Genomic DNA, 20,567 nt, shown 5'->3' on the forward strand with positions numbered 1-20,567 from the left:
GCTTACCGAGAAATTGAGCGATTAATAATTAGAGTGCGGAGGTGGGAGTGGGTACAGTACGGTTGACCAAGAGCTCACGCTCAACAAGTGGATCTCCTGCCATTCGATTCCGAGCGCGACACCTACGTTCTCCACCCAGTATTGCGCCATATTGTTATATTTACTCTCCTCCCAAGTCTACGATGTGCATTGAAAAATGAAAAGTTCGAGAGGAAATTAGAAAGATGTAGTATCTCTAAAGAAACTCTAGTTGCAATAACGTCGGAATATAATTTCAACATTTTTTTTTCATATGTAATCGTTGGTTACCCTCTTGCTCTGCTCCAGCAAAGCCAGGACCAGCTTGTTCTCCTGAGCCGTAGCGAATTTACGCGACTTCTTCATGTTCATTCGAGACAATATCTTTCTACCTTGCACGATCTCCATGTAGGATTGTAACAGGTACAAGAACGGTTTCACAAATGGCGCGTAACTGGACGCATTATGAAGGGACTTTATAATCGTTTTAATGTTGCTCGATCGACTGAACAAATCGTTCATTCGTCGAATGTTAATTCCACGGTGTATTATCAGCAAGTAACACTCGAGGATCTGCAGAACAAATGAGTTTATTATTTTCTGGAAACTAGTCAGGATAAATCACTTTATCTAGAAACTAGTCAGCATAAATCACTTTAGCGACGTGACAGCCAATTAACAAAAAGATATTTGTAAAAACATCATATAAATCATTCTTTAACCCGGGATGTACCTGCGATAAGTACCCCAGAAGGGTAATCCCGGGTTAATGAGACGGATCCCTACTTTATAATGTCATGTTCCCTAATGTTTTTCTAATTAATGCATCCTACCTTCACGCAGTTGTAAATTCTCGAGAAATTATCGTACGTGACGTTAATTAAATACTCGTCAATGTCTCGCACGAGGTTGTCAGTCACTTTTACGTTCCTGAAAGAAATCCATTCGACAGAACATCGTGACACATAGATCGAGTCACTCGGATACTCACATTCTCAGTTGCCAGATGACCAGAGAGCATTTCAAACGCAATATACTCTCTGGATCGCGAGGGGCGTGGGTGCGCGAGCTGAAAGCTGAGAGACCATCAAGGAACAACTTGCAATTAACCCCTTGCGCTGGAAAAATTCTCGCGTCGAGAATTTTTTTTGTTCCAAACTTGTAACATCTTCTCAGTTTTAAGTAAAATAAAATAGGCAAGACAAGTGATAAATTTATTAACAATTCTCAACAATTCCTATCCCAGTGATGTCGTATCGACGTGTTCGAAAAGGAAAGCGACGAATTATCGTGCACCGTTTGGTCACTCGTTACGGTCCGCAATCAGTTGCCAGCGCAAGTGGTTAAATGAGATATATACGTGAACGAAGAAATTCTTACTTCTGGCGTAGAAATCGTGGCAAGCCTCGTATGGTTCCAATATCATGGCAGCGTCCAACAACAGTTCCATGCAAAGTGCGTAGTACCACGTGATGGCAGTATTATCCACGTCCGTTTTGGAGAAATGATACAACTCGTACATCAAATCGACAGTTTCGTTTATCTTCTTCGTCCACACCTGAGTTCGCGATGAAGTACGAAAGATTCGTGTCACGACAAACCTGAGGTAACATTTCCGAGCGTCGAGGTTGTAAAGTCTAAGTTACACGGCTTTACCATAATTTCAATCAGCGACGGTAGTACAGCGAGCTTCAAATCGTTCAATTGCAAATTGTTGCATATCTTGCAGATATTTATCCCAATCTCGATACCTTCCGTCAGTTTGCCCTGCAGTATCCTATCATCGACGAACAAATTGCTAACGTCACGTTTCATTCAAATGCTTCGGAATGTTACCTAGTTTTGTATATCGTCTGATAGATCTGAGCCACCAAGATCACTTCTTCCGGCCTCTTCCAAGTAACCTTCTCTTTAATAGTCAGCAACATAGGTTGCTCCAATTGCTCCACGTACATTTCCCCCATCTGTTGATATGTTTTCACCGCGGACAAATAAATCTCGCCCTTCTCCAGGAAACAGTCACGGCTCTCGAAAACCAATCGAAGACTCTGCAGAATAGCGAACTTCGCCATTTTCGTTTCGTTCTGCGCCTGAAATTTTCATCAATCGCGTCACACGCTCGCGCTACAATGAAATTGTTGTTTCGTTCCGCACCAACGAAACTACAGCCAGTCGTTGCAAGGCGATAGCCAGCTCAACTCTCTCAACAATCTTCTCCTTCGACTGTTCGCTGTACTTGCAAAAGCCTGACACGTTGTACCGTATTTGCTTCAACATGATGCTGCAACAGATCGCTTTGCTGTTCTGCGGCAGATGACCTCTCAACGTCACGGCCTCCGTGTAAAATCTCTTCGCTTCGAAATAATTTCCGTAGGCAAAGTGAGCATCTCCTACGACAACGTTTTACACACTTGACTCCTTGAATCGAAATCGTGTGAAATCGCCACTCAGCGTGATTTTACCCATTAGAATCAAGTATTTGATTTTATTAGCAGGTTCATTTATAATTTTGATCTGCTCCTCCTTCGCGGTATCCGAATTCTCGATTAAGGCCGACAGAGACTTGATCGCAAAGAGAGGCTGAGCAGTTTGAATCGCGCCAGCGCTATAGTTCAACATGAACTTGACTGACTTGCCAGGATCGTCTGAAGGGTGAATGTTTGTAACAATCGTGATCGTCGTTTCGAGGAGAGGGCGTTAGGTGAAAATGGTTACCGATGTGCATAATGTGCTGGTGCAACTTCCAAAACACGAAACTAATCATGTCTATGCATCTGCAATTGCGGTAATCCACATAGCTGAATTGCTCCAAACGACTGTCCCATGGATCTTCGAATATCAAGTCGACGAGAGTAGAGGATCGTTTGGTCTTTGCAGAATCGGACACATGCTCCGTTTCTTGGTCGTCTGTCTGTTCGACTGAAAGACAGAGTAAGATACAAGTACATACATACATATGTGTCTTGTTAATATTTGTTTGTAACGACGTTGTCGAATGAATTTTTTTTTTTTTTTTTTAACGTATTAAAGCATTTGTCGCAGTCAGTTTCTCAAGAAAGTTCATATTTTCCAATATAAACTTAGAAGATAATTTATATTTACCAAAGTACAATTGCTGAAACAGAACTTTGATGGAAATTTTATTGTATAAAACATTACGTACGATTTGATATCACCCACTTCAATTGCATTCTTCTCAATTGCGTTTGAAAGGTTGATCGATAGTTTTAGTAATATATACATACATATTTACCAGCGTCGTTGACAAGTCCTGGTAGAATTGAAACTCTGCGTGTCATATTCTCTCGCTTTTTATCGTCTTCGTCGTTGGTGATAAAGATACTTCGTCTGGGCTCGAACTTAGAATCCCGTTTCTGCGGCATTGCTCTTTTCTGCATCGTCAGATTCGATTGAGGCAGCGTAACGACGCGCTCGGGAATTCGAGAGTACATTGTCTCCGATGCTTACGTTTGTGTCGTCCACTTCTATCGAGACGGCTTTCAAAAACTCCTCTTCGCCGCAGGTGCTGCATTTCGTGGCGTCTTTCTCGTACATTCCCACTATCTTCACGTGATAGTCGTTCTTCTCGTACGGCGAGAGTGTTTCGTAAAACAATTTTTGAAAGGAAGTTATCGTGAAGACCAACACCTTGCAGTAAGCGTACGGTTGCAATTTCTTGATATACGCGGCTGCAAATGAAGAAACATGCAGTTACCGCGTGCCAGAGAAAACTGGACGGTGTGTTTCGGGTCAACGAACGGATCGGTTGACAATCGCAAGTCACCAAATGATGCATGTTGCTGAACGTTCTCCGCTTTTTCATTACGTAATAGACGGAATCGTTCAGGTAGTAGAATTTCTTCTGAATCATAGCGCACTCTAAGATCCTCAGTCTGATCATCTCTGCCACGGCTGAAGCAACGAGGAGAATAGTCAAGTAATTGCGAAATTCATTTTTAATGGTGAATAATCACTTTCCTCTCAGCGTGTATATCGGCGTAGCGTTTGCCATCACGGTGTCCAGCATTTTCGATTGAAAGCTGTGGCCGATAGTTGCCGCACACTTGACGAAAGCTTGCTCGTAGGGATTCATTCTGTTGTAGATGTCGATCCTCAATCCTAAGCACCGAGCACCAATTGTTTGACAATTAAATACACTTGTTACTTGTATTTTTGATCAATCGAATTTAATTTCATTGCCAATTTCTAGCAGAAAGAGCGTGAAATACAAAGTGACGTTGGCATTAAATTTTAGTGATCTACCAGCTTTCTGAATGTATAAATTAAATTTATTTAGTCTAATCCAATGATGGCGAACCTATGACCAGCGGGTCAGACACTGACCCACGCGTTGATTTTTATAAACTCATATATATAAAGGAATTTTAATTATTTTTCGAAATCCCTCTTTTCAAAAAATGTTAAGAAAATTACAAGTGTTCGGTTAGAGCTTGAAAGTGAGAAATAAATGCAATAATTGTGTTTTATGGAGGACTTACGACTTGGTTATCTATACATATAGGTATTTTAAGTCTTAAATGTCATACGAGTTAGTTGTGTCCAAAAGATTTTACATAGCGCTTACGATTAAACAGACGTAATAAACACTAGAAAACACACTAGATCCCATTCTCAAAATGGATAGCTTTGCTAGTTTTTTATATAATAAAAGAGAGAACAAACAATAAAAAATATTAAGAAATAAAGTATATATATATCTAATGTATAGTGCATAGGTAACTGGATATGATGTCACCCCTTTTATATCAATTTTTCGACGCCGACATTTCTTTTTTTGCTCTTCACTTGCAAAAGTAAAAGTTGTAAAACAAAAAGGAAACGTAAACTTTTAGAGGATTATAAAAAGTGAGAAATAATTGTGTTTTATGGACGACTTACGACTTGGTTATCTATACATATAGGTATTTTAAGTCTTAAATGTTATATGAGTTAGTTGTGTCCAAAAGATTTTACATAGCGCTTACGATTAAACAGACGTAATAAACACTAGAAAACACACTAGATCCCATTCTCAAAATGGATAGCTTTGCTAGTTTTTTATATAATAAAAGAGAGAACAGACGATAAAAAATATTAAGAAATAAAGTATATATATATATATATATATCTAATGTATAGTGCATAGGTAACTGGACATGATGTCACCCCTTTTATATCAATTTTTCGCCGTCGACATTTCTTTTTTTGCTCTTCACTTGCAAAAGTAAAAGTTGTAAAACGAAAAGGAAACGTAAACTTTTAGAGGATTATAAAAAGTGAGAGAAAAGGAAGTAGTTTTTAACCTTCCCCCCTTCCAAGTGACGCCACTGACTTAGTGACCCACGAGCTAGTATTAAAAAAAATAATGAACGAAATTTGACCTACTTCTCAAAGAGGTTCGCCGTCGCTGGTCTAATCTAAGTGTACAAATTACTAATCATCTGTAGGTTAATCGAGGATAGGATGAAATTCCAAGCCACCTGTTGTGTCTCGGTTAAGCTCGATGACATCTTTCGTATTCTTCGACGGTACGCACACGGTCAGTTTGCTCATTTGCGTCCAGTGTAACGGCGGTGCTATTTCTTCGGGCATCAAGTACATCGGGATCTTCGACAACAGCGACTGGTCCGGAAAAACGAGGTCATACTTAGTCGCTTCCGCGGGTGATATCGTGACAGTCTCGAACGCGTTCACTTGTATGGCTGACATCAGAAATGCCTCGCACCAGCTGATCGAAGTTTTATTACGCTGCTGTAAGATTCTAAGAACGGGACGAGCGACTCTGATAAACTTGGAGGCGTCCGATAAAAAATTGGACGCGACAGATTTTCAGAAACAGAGAAATTAGAAACTGAGACGAGGTTACTTCTCGAAAGTGCTGGGAATCGCGACGACGTTCAAGAATTGGCAGGCGAACGCTGCCAAGTATTTAGGCTCCAAATCGTCCAACGTTTTGATCATCAGTCTCTTGTCTCGAAAGATGCTGTTCTCGACTTGAAACAGATCATTCCAAGGGACGTGTCTCGTCATCGTCATAACTATAACCACGCGACTGTTGTTCAAGGCGTAGGACAAAAACTGCCAGGATAGGAGATCCATGTATTGTATGTCGTCCAAGAGGATGCACACGCAACCAATGACCTGAATTGAAACTTCATAATAATAACATAGGAAAACATAGTATGATATAATATAAAAAAATATTAATTATATAATGTAATTAAGATATAATTATATGATATAATTAACAAAATGTAATATTAAAAAATAAAATATAGATTATATAGATAATATTTATATATTCAGAATCGGAGCATGAACATTTCCGTAACGTAATATAATATATTGTAAAGTAAAATAAAATATATTATAAAGCATATATTTATATATATATTTATTTTAAATATATATAAATATAATAATTATAATATAAAATAATATAAAATATTATGAAAGAAAATATTAATTATATAATGTAATTAAGATATAATTATATGATATAATTAACAAAATGTAATATTAAAAAATAAAATATAGATTATATAGATAATATTTATATATTCAGAATCGGAGCATGAACATTTCCGTAACGTAATATAATATATTGTAAAGTAAAATAAAATATATTATAAAGCATATATTTATATATATATTTATTTTAAATATATATAAATATAATAATTATAATATAAAATAATATAAAATATTATGAAAGAAAATATTAATTATATAATGTAATTAAGATATAATTATATGATATAATTAACAAAATGTAATATTAAAAAATAAAATATAGATTATATAGATAATATTTATATATTCAGAATCGGAGCATGAACATTTCCGTAACGTTATTAAACCTCGTTTAATATCACGTCGAACATCTCGATGGTCTTATTGTGACGCTGCCAGTCGTTGTCCTGGCAATATTCCTTCGATAAAGGGAACTGTACTCTCATGATGGTGTTGAAGTAACAGAAATCTTCTGGATTTAGTACCTCGGAGAGCTTGTGCGATATAATCTTCTCGCGATTCTTGATGGTCGAAAAATTTTCAGCATCGAAAAGCTGGATAACGAATAGAAAAAGAACTGAAAGACTCGAGCGTATTTAGAGAGGGAAGCGAAATTCTAAAATTTGTTGAATTTATTACTTGAAGGAACACGTCGTACAGCGTAGCATAAATCTTCTGCGCGTAGGACGGATGTAAAGAAAGTTGTACGAGTTTTATTTGTCTGTTTCGAACGATCGTAACGAAAGCGTCGAGAATCCTCGACTTGCCACATCTTTCGGGTCCCTAAACGATTCATCGAGATGAGATTTTCGTCTTGAGAATTGCTGGACCGTTGATTTTTATACATTTGCACGGAAAATTGGAAAATACAAAAATACGTAGAATATCTCAACATAGTAGATAAAATTATTTTTAATTACTTCTATCCTGCCCGTTTATTTTATTTTGATTATCTTTCTGAAATTTCAATTTTAACTTCCTTTGAGACTGGAAGTCATTCAAAGCCGAAAGGTATGGATTAATTTCAATAAATACAAAAAAAAAAAAAACTTCCTTTGATTTTCAAACGTATAAAAATCCGCAGTCCATTGATCGATGCTTGTATTGAGATCCGAACTTCCATGAGCAGTCCAGCATAAACTCGCCCTGCCACTCCGATATCGTCCAAGATGTCCTTGAAGTATTCCATTTCCTTGCATCGACCAAGAATGGGATAAACATATTCTAAGTTCGATAATCTGATTTTCCTGGGCGAATGAACATTCAATTAAACGCCAAGGAACAATATCGTAGAACGTGTAAGTTCATTGACAAAAAGTTGAAGAAATTACGTCGTCTCTTCATCCAGGAATTCATAGACGTGACATTTCCCGATTTTCCTCAACATCTTCATACCCTGCGTACGAAATTTCTCTTTGGGCAAGGCACTGCTTAGAAAGGTCTCATAGTCGCAAGATATCTACGATGAAGTAAAGATATTTTTTTTCTGAAAATCTCGCGGCGATAAACGAATCGTTGAAAACTTTGGCAGGCAAACCTTGTCGAGCGAAATCATCGTCAAGGATTTCGCCTTATCGACAGGCGTACCGAAAACCATGTACTGTCTTCTGACACTGTGGCCGACTACTCCGCAGAATGCTATCCCTGTTTTTGAGTGATCGAAAGTTAGTTGAAGGTTGAAAATTCGAAGCAGGAGAAAAAAATCCACAAGTGGTTAAGAATTTAATACGTTTGCGAGAGATTACCGGTCGAGACGCCAATGAGAATCGTTTTGACATTAGAAATGCGTCTTATTTCCTTCATCATGTGAGACGCTGACAATAATCCATTCTTTGCGTTATCGTACTCGCCGTCACTTTCGTAGCCCTTCATCCCGTACATAATTTGAAATGAGATGTCCTTCTCGTACAAATACGCCTTGCCCGGGCATCCAAAGTATGCTTGTATTGTACTACGAAAAAACATCGAAATCACTTCGCAACCGCTTCCAACGATTTCGAAGAACGATCTACAACTACAGCGACGAGGAAAACTGAACACATGGAATTTTACTGTAAATAACATTTCATCGAGTAGGTATTTACACGTAGAACACAAACAAAGGACTGTACGTAATGTTTGGTAGGATATTTGGCTCTCGTAAGGAAATCCGTAAAAGGAACTATATAACAATGTGCTTGCTCTCACTTTAAAGCATGAAACTTCTATTTTTATAATCGCGAATTTCGCTTCTTCTTTCCATCTTAGTGATTTTAACGTCATGTAGCAAACGACGAAAAGTGTTCTTTTCTTTAAAAAAAGAAAAAAAAATCGTAAAAATTCGCACGTATGTAAAAACACTGAAAAATTTTATTTGCGACTAAATACATCGGTCAGTTTCGAAGACTGAGGTTTCGATTTGTACGATTTTTTTTTTTTCGTCATTTTATTGAACTTCAAACAGTGGGATCAGACGAGAAAAATTTAAGAAATCCTAACGTTTCGTGACCAAGTAGATTGTCATACTATTCTTTTCTTCGCGAGGTTATAACAGTAATTCAAAGTATTGACAATTTTTCATCTTCTCGTTATTCAGTTATGCTGTTCACTGTACGTATGTACATATGTAATTAGATACTTTTGAATAATGTTGAAGAGCACGTTTGCCAGAGAGATCAACTCCTGGACGGTACATTCGTTGGGAACCACAGTGATGCGGACCGCGGTGATTTGCCTCAGTTCCGTTAAATACAGCAACGATTCTTCGTTTTCGATCTGAAAACGCAAAACGTTTCGTCGCGCGCAGGATTCTCCACGGGAAAATTGCGAAACCTACCGCCGTCAGCACTCCTTTTGATATGAAACTCCTCAAGTACGTACTCATATTTGGACGCAACACGTCAATTATGGAAGCTCTCACTACGAATTCACCATCGTTTACAATTAACCTCCGTCGTTTCTATGTTAATTTGCTTAATTGAATCGAGACGATTTACTGTGGAAGGAACTGCGATGAATCTCAGTGTCGATGGAGATATCGAAGGCGAGCGACACGTCCGATTCGCCGAGACGTTGGTCAGACGGTATACTCTCTATCGTTTCGACACTTCTTAACGATTCCATCCGTCCAAGTACTTTAATGATCTAATAAATTTAATAAACGAGCAACCAATGAATTTCGACGTTTGACTTCGACTAGTACCGTTGGACCAACAAACACTATACGAATTTTGAGATGGATATTCGATTCATATTCTAATCGCGATCCATTGGTCTCTGTCGAAAATAAAATCAGATGTTTCGAAATTTTCCATCATCTATCCAGTATCCAACGATACTAACTGACCGTTCGAAAGCACCCGATCCTCGGGATCAAGTCGAATTGCTCGCACCTTGATGTTATTCTGATCCTTGATAACGTACTCGTACTGACTAGGAGCGCAATGTTCCCAGGCGCTGGAAGACAACATAAGATCGCCTGGTAAACAGATCCTTCTCGCCAATTTGAGATCTTCGATCGGATTGCCAGCTATCAGAAAGTGTCTGGCTCTATCGTCGCCGATTATCGAAAACGTTACCTTTCCAGCGGAGATTAACACGTTCACTGTTAACATTGAGATAAAGTCTTACCTTTTCTAACTCTGATTCAACGGCATGTCACGCCGAGCTTAATGTTATACCTTTCGAAGCGGGGATGTTGCTCTTCGCTTGAGTAATGACCTCTTGGATTCGTTGCGCGCACAAAATCACGTGGTGCACCGTTTTCGAAACGAACTCGTGTCTATTGACCTTCCACATGACCAGCAGATCATCTTCTACGTGCAAGAAGAAGAGGTTTCTTTCGACAATTTTTTTTTTTTCTTCCCTTCGTTCTCTCTGATATTAACACATTGTGGACGGGAGACGAGAATTCTCGTGTTTCAACGTTATATATAATTTATATTGTATAATATTACATATAATATATAATTATATATTTTAATGTTGTATAATTTTTCAAGAAGTAGGGAAATTGTTTCCTAACATACCACGCCAAGAAACGTTGAATACTAGAGGTATTTCCATTTTATTTAATAAAATACCTCTAAAATGAAAAATAATTAATAATTTTAATTATTAATAAAATGTTACATTTGTTGAGTACTATATATTCTCTTGAACCGTTTCAATCATATATTAAATAATTCAAAAAATACGAGAGACTACAGGCTACATGTTTATCAGAGCACACCGTCCTCAATGTGTTAATATAAATATAAAATAAATGATAGTTAAAATCTAAAATACACGACAAATAGATTCTTAAATTTTTTTTCTTCCCTTCGTTCTCTCTGATATTAACACATTGTGGACGGGAGACACGAATTCGCGTCTTTCAGTTTTCAACTTTTGCGGATGGCAGACGAGAATTCTCGTGTTTCAACGTTATATAAAATTTATATTATATAATGTGTAATTATATATTTTAATGTTATATAATTTTTCATGAAGTAGGGGAATTGTTTCCTAACATACCACGCCAAGAAACTAGAGGTATTTTCATTTTATTTAATAAAATATCTCTAAAAATGAAAAATAATTAATAATTTTAATTATTAATAAAATGTTACGCTTGTTGAATGCTATATACTCCTTTGAACCCTTTCAGTCATATATTAAATAATTTAAAAAATACGAGAGACTACAGGCTACATGTTTATCAGAGCACACCGTGCTATTCCTCAATGTGTTAATATAAATATAAAATGAATAATAGTTAAAATCTAAAATACATGATAAATAGATTCTTAAATATTGCTATAAAAAATATGTAGCGATATTCAAGAATATTTTATCAATGTGAATTAAAAAAGTGCATGTACGTGTTGTACAAAGTTTCCCTGTTGCTCCAAAAATGTGCGGGCGCGCCGAGTGCGGTATGCAATGTGTTAACAAATATACGTACGAGAGAATTTCAGTACGTCCCCGTGGGTGAAGTACACTTCTTTGATGATCATTTTTATGCAACTGTTTAGAAGAGAGAACAGAGCGTGGCTACCGCCATTCTCCGCGCTCGCATACTTCTTGTGCATGTCGAAGAACTGCGTCGTACTCACGGTCGCCATGACCGCGGTGAAGCTGAGAGAGCTCCTCGTGGATAAGTCGCCTAAGTGTATCAGCTCGTCGGGAACGAAAGTCGCCATCGTTTGTATACAATTGTTATTTCGGTGTGTGTTCAGTACCTGATCGTTTCATTCGCTGAATGAGAAAATAAAAGACAGAGGGAGAGAAAGATCTAACCTCCCGCAAACTGGTACACTGTTTCTTGTATATCGGGCCGATGATGTCTGGCGTCCATACAGTTCCCACGTTATTCCAGTCCGACATCGATTACGTAGCACCGGGTACAACTTGTTTCACAGGAAATGAATGCGAGATATTTCGAATTCGCTCGGGCTCGTTTGGTTACTCCTCATCGAGAATTATATTAAAGACCCGATTTTCATTTGTTTCGACACGACGTTAATTTGATTCTTTCGCGCTCTTTCATTGGCCTTGGAAAAAAAAAGAAAAAAATTACTTACCTGTTACTGGCCTTTCGTGTTAGGCGAAAAATATTTCTTGCGTCACAGTTCGAAAAGATCTTTAGATAATAATAATAATAATAAATAATATATATATATATATATATATATTCGAAATTTATTATATCGTACATACATTGTCGTACATACATTGTAATATATATAGTATTATAATACATATTATTATTATAAAAAGTACATATATTTACGTATATATTTCAATTCATTTTACAGATCACTGATTGAAAGATAATACTTTGAAATACTTTCTGTTATACATTTTTCAGTTCATTAATGACAAATAATTTCAGTCTTTTAATGCCGAAATTAGAAGATCGAAAATTGTAGTAAGGATCTGCAATGAATGATTAATTCTTCCTGGATTAATTCACTTACATTCGTTCGATCGTAAAGTACTGTGAAAAATCCAACGCCATAATCGCGCGTTCATGGCGTAAAAGGACATGGAATTTTGGAAGAATTGTCTTGTCAATAATTTGCACAGAGGGACATCACATTGAGTTAAAATACACTGTTTAACTTATTCATTACTTTATTATAATCAAGCGAACTTTAACTTATTATAATTATATATATCCGATAGTTAATCTTATTTTAATAAGATTAGTTTATTATAATTAAGTTACATCCGAATGTTAATCGTCTTGTTTATCATCTAGTGAAACTAGAAAAAAAAACTACTTAAACTACTTAAATTTAATTAACAACAAAATTGTTTGTAACAGAATGGGAGTCGATCGGGAAAGTAATCTGATCACATAGATTGCACTTAATAGAAACACAGACACGCCTTGCGCGAAAGCATTTCAAGGGATGGCAAGGGGAATGCTGTTTTTCGTAAATATCACATTGATCCATGTGTGATCCAACTGATCGGCGAGTAACGTTAAAGTAAACGGTCAAGAAAAGTAATCGGTCGTCAAATATAAAAAAAAAAAAAATAAGAAAAATAAAAGAAAGAAACTAATTTTGGCTTAAAACGGAAACGAAAAGAATGTAAAGTCTTTGTGAATGAAAGTTGCGATCTACTTCAACGTTAGTCACTTCTCTAGTCAGACGCGTCGTCCCTTGCGATAGAAAAGGCAAATAATCGAAAACAACTTAAAGGGGCAAGAAAGGAGGAAAGACGAAGGGAAAAAGAAAAAAAAAAAAGAAAGAAGAGAAGGGCAACATATCTATCTGACTAGAACTTTAAACTCTAAGAAATATATTATAATTTCATCATATCGATCAGGTCAACCTGATATTAATCTTGTTGATAAATAATTAGACAAATGACTTACAGTTCATTATCTTGCATTTGATTATAAATCTATGGACGCGAGCGGTCGTTTTCGAGGACAAGAGTCGTTAACAAAATAAAACTTCTATTAACTAGCGAATATTCTTAGAATCGAGTAAAATAATCTTGTTCCTCTTTTTAATCATATGTAAAAAAGTGTACATAAACTAAAGAAAACTTACACTTATTGAATTATGTTACTCAGCCCCTTTGTCAAATTAAAAGTTTCCGACTTTTGTCCCAACGAGGCGAGCGTCGGATGTCTTCTCGAAGACGTTCTAAAGATCATTATAAACATCTTGAAAAATCTGTTACGAAATAAACAATATTACTTTTAGTAGACTATTAGTAGAAAAATATATGTATATATATATATATTATATGAATATAGTATATGACTATAGTAGACTGTTAGTAGAAAAATATATGTATATATATTATATAAGTGTTATATGAATATATTATACATATATATATAAATTATATATATATTATACATATATTTTTAAATATATATATATAATTATATAAATAAATATATTATATGTACTTGTCAGAGAAAATACTATATTTAAACAGTTCGTTTGATCTGGTAAGGTATCAAATTAAGTTAGTAGTTGAATAATCATGTACCAATGCAAATGGTATGTTAACATTATTTAATTAATTAATATAATATTAATATAATATTATTCAACTACTCTTATACTACTGTTAACTTAATTTGATGCCTTACCAGATCAAACGAACTGTTTAAATATAGTATTATTTTCTCTGACAAGTCGGCCGTAAGTTGAATTTCGAACGATTCAATCCCGTGTTGAAATACGGCCGCGCGTGTACGGCAACTTTGTCTGTCATTGCGTCGTATTCGTCGAAAACGTTAAAAGAGCAAGTATTCGATGCCACTCGCGATTCCACTCTCAGCAAGCCAATCCAAACAAATTCGAAGAAGAAACATTTCAACTTCGTCGTCAGGATTCACCTCGTGTTTTACTTGTCGGTTGAATCTACGAATGCTTCGATCTGGCAATGTGAAGGAAAAAGGACACCTTGTCGACAGCCTGATGGCCGCACATGTTGCAAGTGAACGGCTCATTGTAACCGTGATATCCCATATGAACGGTATACATTACCACATTGCCAAATATGATGTCGCAGTACTGACAAGTAAACTCGTGGTTATTCCCGAAACTGCACGACCCGTTAGCAGTTGACGACTGGGCTGACTGTTGCTGTTCTCCAAATTGTTGCGGCTCCTGTTGCATCGTCACCTGTTGTTCGTCGTCCGTGTCTTCCTCGAGTACCCGACGATCCAGTTTCACAGCCTTTCCCTTGCGTCTGCTGGTGCCGGTCTTCTGTTTGACGGCTGACTTTGACGGCGCGCTCGCGTTGCATTTTCTCAAATCCAGCGGCTCGACGTTGACGTCCATGCTTTCGGACGCGTTCGACGAGCTGGCCGTCCCGAAAAACGCAGGTTCCGCCGTTTTCGCTCCCGTATCGTCAGCTACCTCCTGAGTAACGCTAGTACTGCACGAGGCGATGTTTCCATCGGGACATCGGACCACCAGATTTTGTGGCGCGTCCTTCGGTACGCTCTCTTGGTCCATCGATTTCTCATATAAATATTCCATTAAGCCGTTAGATCTCATGTGATCCAATTGTCTGTCGACGTTGTTGTCTTCAGTTGAGTTCATGAACGGTAATTGGGGGAGTAAGTGAGTATAGGAGAATGGGAATTGGTTTTGCACGAATCCGGTCAGGCCGTTTATAGGAGCGGTACCGTTACTCACAACATCCATGCCATTCGTCGGAAAACTCGGTTGCCAATAGTGGTTTACGGGGGAAGGATTGGTGGTTTCAGGACTGAATTGAGTAGAAGTCACCGTAGCCTGTCCACCGTTATCGTCTGTCAAGTTATTTTTTGACATGCTACTGTGAGCGGCCTGTTGCCGAAACTTGACTCGGGATTTCGGTTTAGGACCGCGACGCGTCCCGTAAACGTCGATAACCGGCAGCGGGTTTGGCGAACCGTCAATGTTCAACACTATCGCGGGATCGTGTTTGTACTTTCTCAAGTGAAGTTTCAGGGAGTGGCAATACTTCGTAACATAGGAACAGTTGGCGCATCTATATTGATAAACGTTGGAGTGTGATTTCAAGTGACTGTTAAGCATTGATTTGTTCACACACGTATACGGACACTTGTCACACTTGAACGGTTTCGAGCCGAAGTGATTGCGCAAGTGATACTCGAGATGGTGTTTGTACTCGGTGACGAAAGGGCATTTCGGACAGGTGAGAAGCCTCTCGGCTTTGATATGACTGCGGCTGTGATCCCAAAACTCGAGTTTCGTGATTGCCACAAAGTTGCACTGTTTGCATTTGAATGTTTTCACTTTACCCTGAGAGTTCAATCGTGGAACACGGAGCCCTGGCTCTTCCGTTTCCTCCAGTTCCTGTTCCGAGCGTTCCGAGCGTTCCGAGCGTTCCGAGCGTTCCGAGGGTTCCGAGCGTTCCGAGCGTGCCGAGCTTTGATTTGGCGACATTCTGCTCTCATCCTGAACCGAAAGATGATTAAACACCGTTTTTACAAAGTCCGTCGCCTCGAACTTTGCCGCGTAATGGGTGGTCAAGTGTTCGGCCAACATTACTCTATGGAGAAAAAGGAAAGAAAAATTTCGTTGCTTCGCGCTTGTTTGTTTGTTTTTTTTTTTTTATTACAAGCGCGTGAAATTATAAAACGGATTATACGTTACCTATTCGGCGATGAGAAACTGCAAACGGGACATTGTAACAAGTCCTGGCTAGGATTTGAGTCCTCGCTGCCCTGTTGCATCGCGTTAGAAGTTGCAACGTTCATCGCCTGTTCCGGCTGAGGTTCGTTCACGTTACGCGATTTCTCATACTCGCCAGACGAATCGCCGTTCTGCGTGTTGTGCCCGAATTGCGTGTTGTTCTGCATGTTGTTCCAATCCTGAGAAATCGCGCTTTCCGGTGACAAGCTGCAATTAGCAGTGGACGTTGACGCTCTGCTCATCGGAGATGTGGAATTGTTCGTATAATGATCAGGTGATATCCCTGAATCGTTGTTTCTGTCTTCGGTAGATTTCTGTCTCTAAAAGATTATCGCGTGCATTAAGATTTTCACTCTGAAACACCTTCTCTCCAAAAGAATCTCTCTTGGCGAGACAAAGAAATAGGAAACAGAAAGACGACGACAAAAATTTTACAATAAAAAATACAAGTGAGCATTCGAAGAGCATTCAAGTCTCTAAAAACACAGTCACACTACGTTGCGAGTGAAGAAACGTTTCTGTAAAAAAAAAAAAAGAAAAAGAAAAAAAGAAAAGAAATGACCGATTGATCATTTTGATCGAAGTAGTTCGAGGATTGAGCCAAGCTTCGGCAAAATGAAGCGGAGCTAATCGAGTCCCTCGAGTTAGGTTGAGACGACATCTTGTCGAATGGCGGAAGGGGAAACAAGAGATGGCTACCGCTCGGGGAGGGTGAAAAAGAAAAAAGAAAAAATACGGGAGGGTGGACGAAGGGGAAACGCGTGGAGCGTAGAGAAAACGAGAGCGACGAACGAGTTAAAAGAGACGAAGAGATTCGATTAGAGAGAGGGGTTGAAACGATTAGTCACCACGGTTTTATCGACGCTACACCAACCGGGCGTGGTTGGCAAATGGTGAGATTCTTGATTTTTGACAATGTGTTGTTCCTGTTGCTGATCCGATGTCGAAGATCCTTGCCAATTGCCTGTCATTTTGTCGTCCTATTTATCAAAGGTAAACAACAGATTATTAATCGCGTTTAACCACGCGCTCGGTGTTGCTTCGACACCTTTTTTTTCCTTCTTCTTCTTCTTGTCGAATGTCGAGCATGTTTGAACAGGAATTCAAAGCAATCGTAATCGAACCGATAACGATGGAACGTCACCGATACTTTCGATTGTTATAACTTTACGAAAAAAAATATCGTACGACAATCGATCTCGTTTTCAAAGCGTGAATTTTCTATCTCGGCAGTGTCAGGTTCTTTTCTCCTCGAACGTGTTTCTAAGAATTGGAAAAATTGGAAAAATTATAAGAATTTCAAACGGCTGTGTGAAAGCATTGAACAATTTTGTTTATAAATATTTTGATTCTTCAAGATCGAAAGCATTCCTTTGAATCTTACTGCGCGATCTTTTCCCATCACCATTTCATTGAACTTTGAACATTAAACGACGGAATGTTGGAATCTCGTGAATTTTTGTCATTTAATCGTAATGCTCGAGATTTCATAAAATGGCGAAAAATGATCATGCAGCAAGATTCAAATAGAATTCCTTGAGAATGAGAGACTTTGATGTTCAAGAGCAATGCGCGTCTGATCGTGAGAAAAATTTTTCGATGTTATCACAGTTTTATCGTTCGATTCTTCTTGCTTCTTTATTATACATGTCTAAGATTTTTTTAGCGACAGTGTAATTTACTATTCTGGTAATTAGAGAAAATTAGAAAGTAGAAGGGTAAACGTGAAAATTCAAGAATAAATTTCGAAAGTTGAATATTTGTTTAAAGAAAGAAAAAAAAAAAACAGACAGGACTGTCCGACATGGATCAATCTTCAGATACAATACACGGTCTACGCGAAGGGTTAGCATTTGCTATGCGACCGTACGAATTTCCTTGAAGAAACGGTACAGACTGTGGACAGCAGCCTAGCCTGTGCCTATTCTAAAGCAAATTCCGAGTAAAATCATTTCACAATGTTTGTCTGTTGTCCTCGTCGTCCTTTCGTCTCGCGTCTGTTAGAAGAACAAATCACCTGCGATGTATGGATAATCAGAGAAATTAATTGAGCTCGTAACAAGCGAAAGAGCAATAATAAAATTGTTCCGACACAAAATTGTCCCTGTACCACTGGACGATTCCGAAAAACACAAAACGACATCCTATATATTAAGCATTATTATTTGTAATTTGCATTGATAATCCAATTAATTCTAGGCACCAGCTGCTTTAATAATGAAAGTCCGTTGAACGATTCCATTAATCTGAACAATTTTTCGCAAACGTTCAAGCTCGTATTTGTGAAAATAGCAAAAATTTCTTTGCTGTAAGTAAATAACAACGGATTATAGTTTAGTTCATTTGTCAAAGCAGGGCACGCAAGCCTAAGTGTTCGAAGATTCTGTTCTTGACTTTTGCATGGAAATTCCATTGTTCGTTTCACCCCGTACGAAGATGGCCATAAATAAAGCTCGAAGGCTATCTTTTCCCAATTGTTCTGAGCTACTTCGGGTACCGAGCTGAAAATAAAACAACCTTTTGCGAGGAATAAGATTTATTTAACTCAAACCCTTGGATTGCATGCAAATATCGGGTGAAGTGAGAAACAGATTTCAACTGGAACAGTGACAGAAATTTTTTACTCTGGTGTTATACGATCTTAATTAACACGTATGGTAATTTATTATGTAATTTAAACGTAACATTACGTTATATTACATCCGACAGATGTAAATTCGCGAAGTACGAGAATCGTAAGAGATTCGAAGAATATCGTCGTCGATTTTGCCCGCTACGGGGCAAAATTCTTTCCGCGACGCCCAAACACTCGCATTCCATAACACACGCACGCTTAACACAAGTCGATTAAGACCAACTCCTCGTTTGAACAAGAACAAAAAGACTTTGGCAAAGGTCGACGAAAGAGAAACTTTCGAAATTCTCAGCACAATCACAACAGTAAATAGAAAACTTATGACGGGAAGACGAAGCGGATACATGCTCGCTTGTAAACGCGAACGGAAAGAGGGAAAACGAAGTTATCGAAAATAACATTGAATGATCGTGTCGTACATTATTATTACTTGGTTATTTTTTTTTTTCCTTCTTTCTTTCTTTCTTTTTTCTTCTTTTCTTTTTTACAGAATTCAAATCGAAAACCGCTACGGGATATTATTGGAAGTATAAAACTATCAATCGACGATATCGAAAAGCAAACCTTTACAAACATACGTGATGTTTATTTGTACAAAGTTGAAACTCGTACATGGCCTGTGCTAGGCTAGAACACAACATATTATGGACATATCAGGACGAATAAGTGTAAATTCAAAAGACTGATTTAATGAGACGACGCGATGGGACAAACGTAAATTTCTATCCGCGTGTCGCCGTGTCGACGAACGCGAGCCATCGCGATTGAGAAAAACGATCGTCGACGAGTGTCGTTTTGCCGAGAAGAAAGACTTCGCCGGCTGCCTCGTGTCTTTTTTTAATGAAAATGAAAAAGAAAGAAAGGAGAGAGGAAAAAAAACGAAGAAACACAATGGAAGATTCGCGACCACGTTCAGGAGGGAAATATATAACGTTTTGTTTTTCCAACATCCTTGTCGCTCTCCCGACATGTTGAATTTCCTCCGTGTTTGTTTCGATCCTGTAACGCGATGTTATTGCCGTGTATCCGACACTTTTCGAAACACGCGAGCGAAACGAAACGAGACGAAACGAAACGAAACGGCTGACTTCGACGCGCGCGTGTATACCTTCGCCGGAGGAACGTTAACTGGCTCTCGCGTGGCAACTCTCGAGGAGAGATTTAAAATCGGCGTGCCGTTGCACGAATCTGCGCGAATTGAACGCGACGCACGATGGATATTGAAACGTTTTATTTTATCCGTTGTGGAACAAACGAGCAGCGTAAAAAAACGCATGCTCGAATGCCGGCCGAACGATCGGAGACCGGCGCGAAAGAGAAGAACCACGGCATCTCGTTTCACGATCGGCGACCTTCCTTTTGCAAAACAGGATTCTGCCCTTTTAAGTCGCATCATCGTGCTCGGGTCGTACTTGCAACATCGTAACAGGCAACGTTTGCTCGAGATAAATTTGAAAGAAACGAAAAACTTACCCGAAACATGGAGTGTCAAACTTCTGTCGCTTCCGTTCTGCTTCAATGATGAAGTGATCGCGGTCGTCGATGTGATTAATCCATAAAATTGGGAATTAATTCTTCCTCGTACTCACTAACAGTTAAATAATAATTGCTAACTTGATAAACGTTGGTTCCGTCACATGCTTCAATGTTTAACGAGAGAATGGTTAAACGAAACTACACAGGAATGGAATGACACAGAACAGAACAACACGCAAGGGAAGCTATCCCGCACTTCACGATCCTTCGATTCGGACTTC

The 20,567-nt window shown here is 38.3% G+C and overlaps 2 protein-coding genes across 2 annotated transcripts; both read right to left on the reverse strand.

Annotated features, from left to right (window-relative positions):
- Positions 1-21: 21 nt before the first annotated feature.
- LOC122528187 (adenylate cyclase type 10-like) lies at positions 22-9,394 on the reverse strand. Its single transcript, XM_043653052.1, is given in 22 exon segments — positions 22-177; positions 310-523; positions 945-948; positions 1,399-1,576; positions 1,675-1,795; positions 1,855-2,108; positions 2,173-2,408; positions 2,481-2,598; positions 2,651-2,937; positions 3,272-3,410; positions 3,487-3,707; positions 3,778-4,137; positions 5,499-5,746; positions 5,885-6,159; positions 6,879-7,085; positions 7,171-7,314; positions 7,649-7,778; positions 7,863-7,990; positions 8,069-8,175; positions 8,277-8,482; positions 9,149-9,285; positions 9,347-9,394. Coding segments are annotated over 22 exon segments (3,918 nt in total).
- A 4,848-nt stretch (positions 9,395-14,242) lies between these two features.
- LOC122528229 (protein hunchback-like) lies at positions 14,243-20,354 on the reverse strand. The gene is made up of 4 exons (XM_043653149.1): positions 20,284-20,354; positions 17,027-17,155; positions 16,137-16,495; positions 14,243-16,032 (listed from the first exon to the last, which is right to left on the reverse strand). The coding sequence occupies exons 1-4, from the start codon at positions 20,290-20,292 to the stop codon at positions 14,388-14,390; spliced, it is 2,142 nt and encodes a 713-aa protein (XP_043509084.1). The 5' UTR covers positions 20,293-20,354; the 3' UTR covers positions 14,243-14,387.
- Between the last annotated feature and the right edge of the window lie 213 nt (positions 20,355-20,567).

Source organism: Frieseomelitta varia, unplaced genomic scaffold (genome assembly GCF_011392965.1).
Source record: "Frieseomelitta varia isolate USP_RPSP 00005682 unplaced genomic scaffold, Fvar_1.2 scaffold_247, whole genome shotgun sequence".
Lineage (NCBI taxonomy): Eukaryota > Metazoa > Arthropoda > Insecta > Hymenoptera > Apidae > Frieseomelitta > Frieseomelitta varia.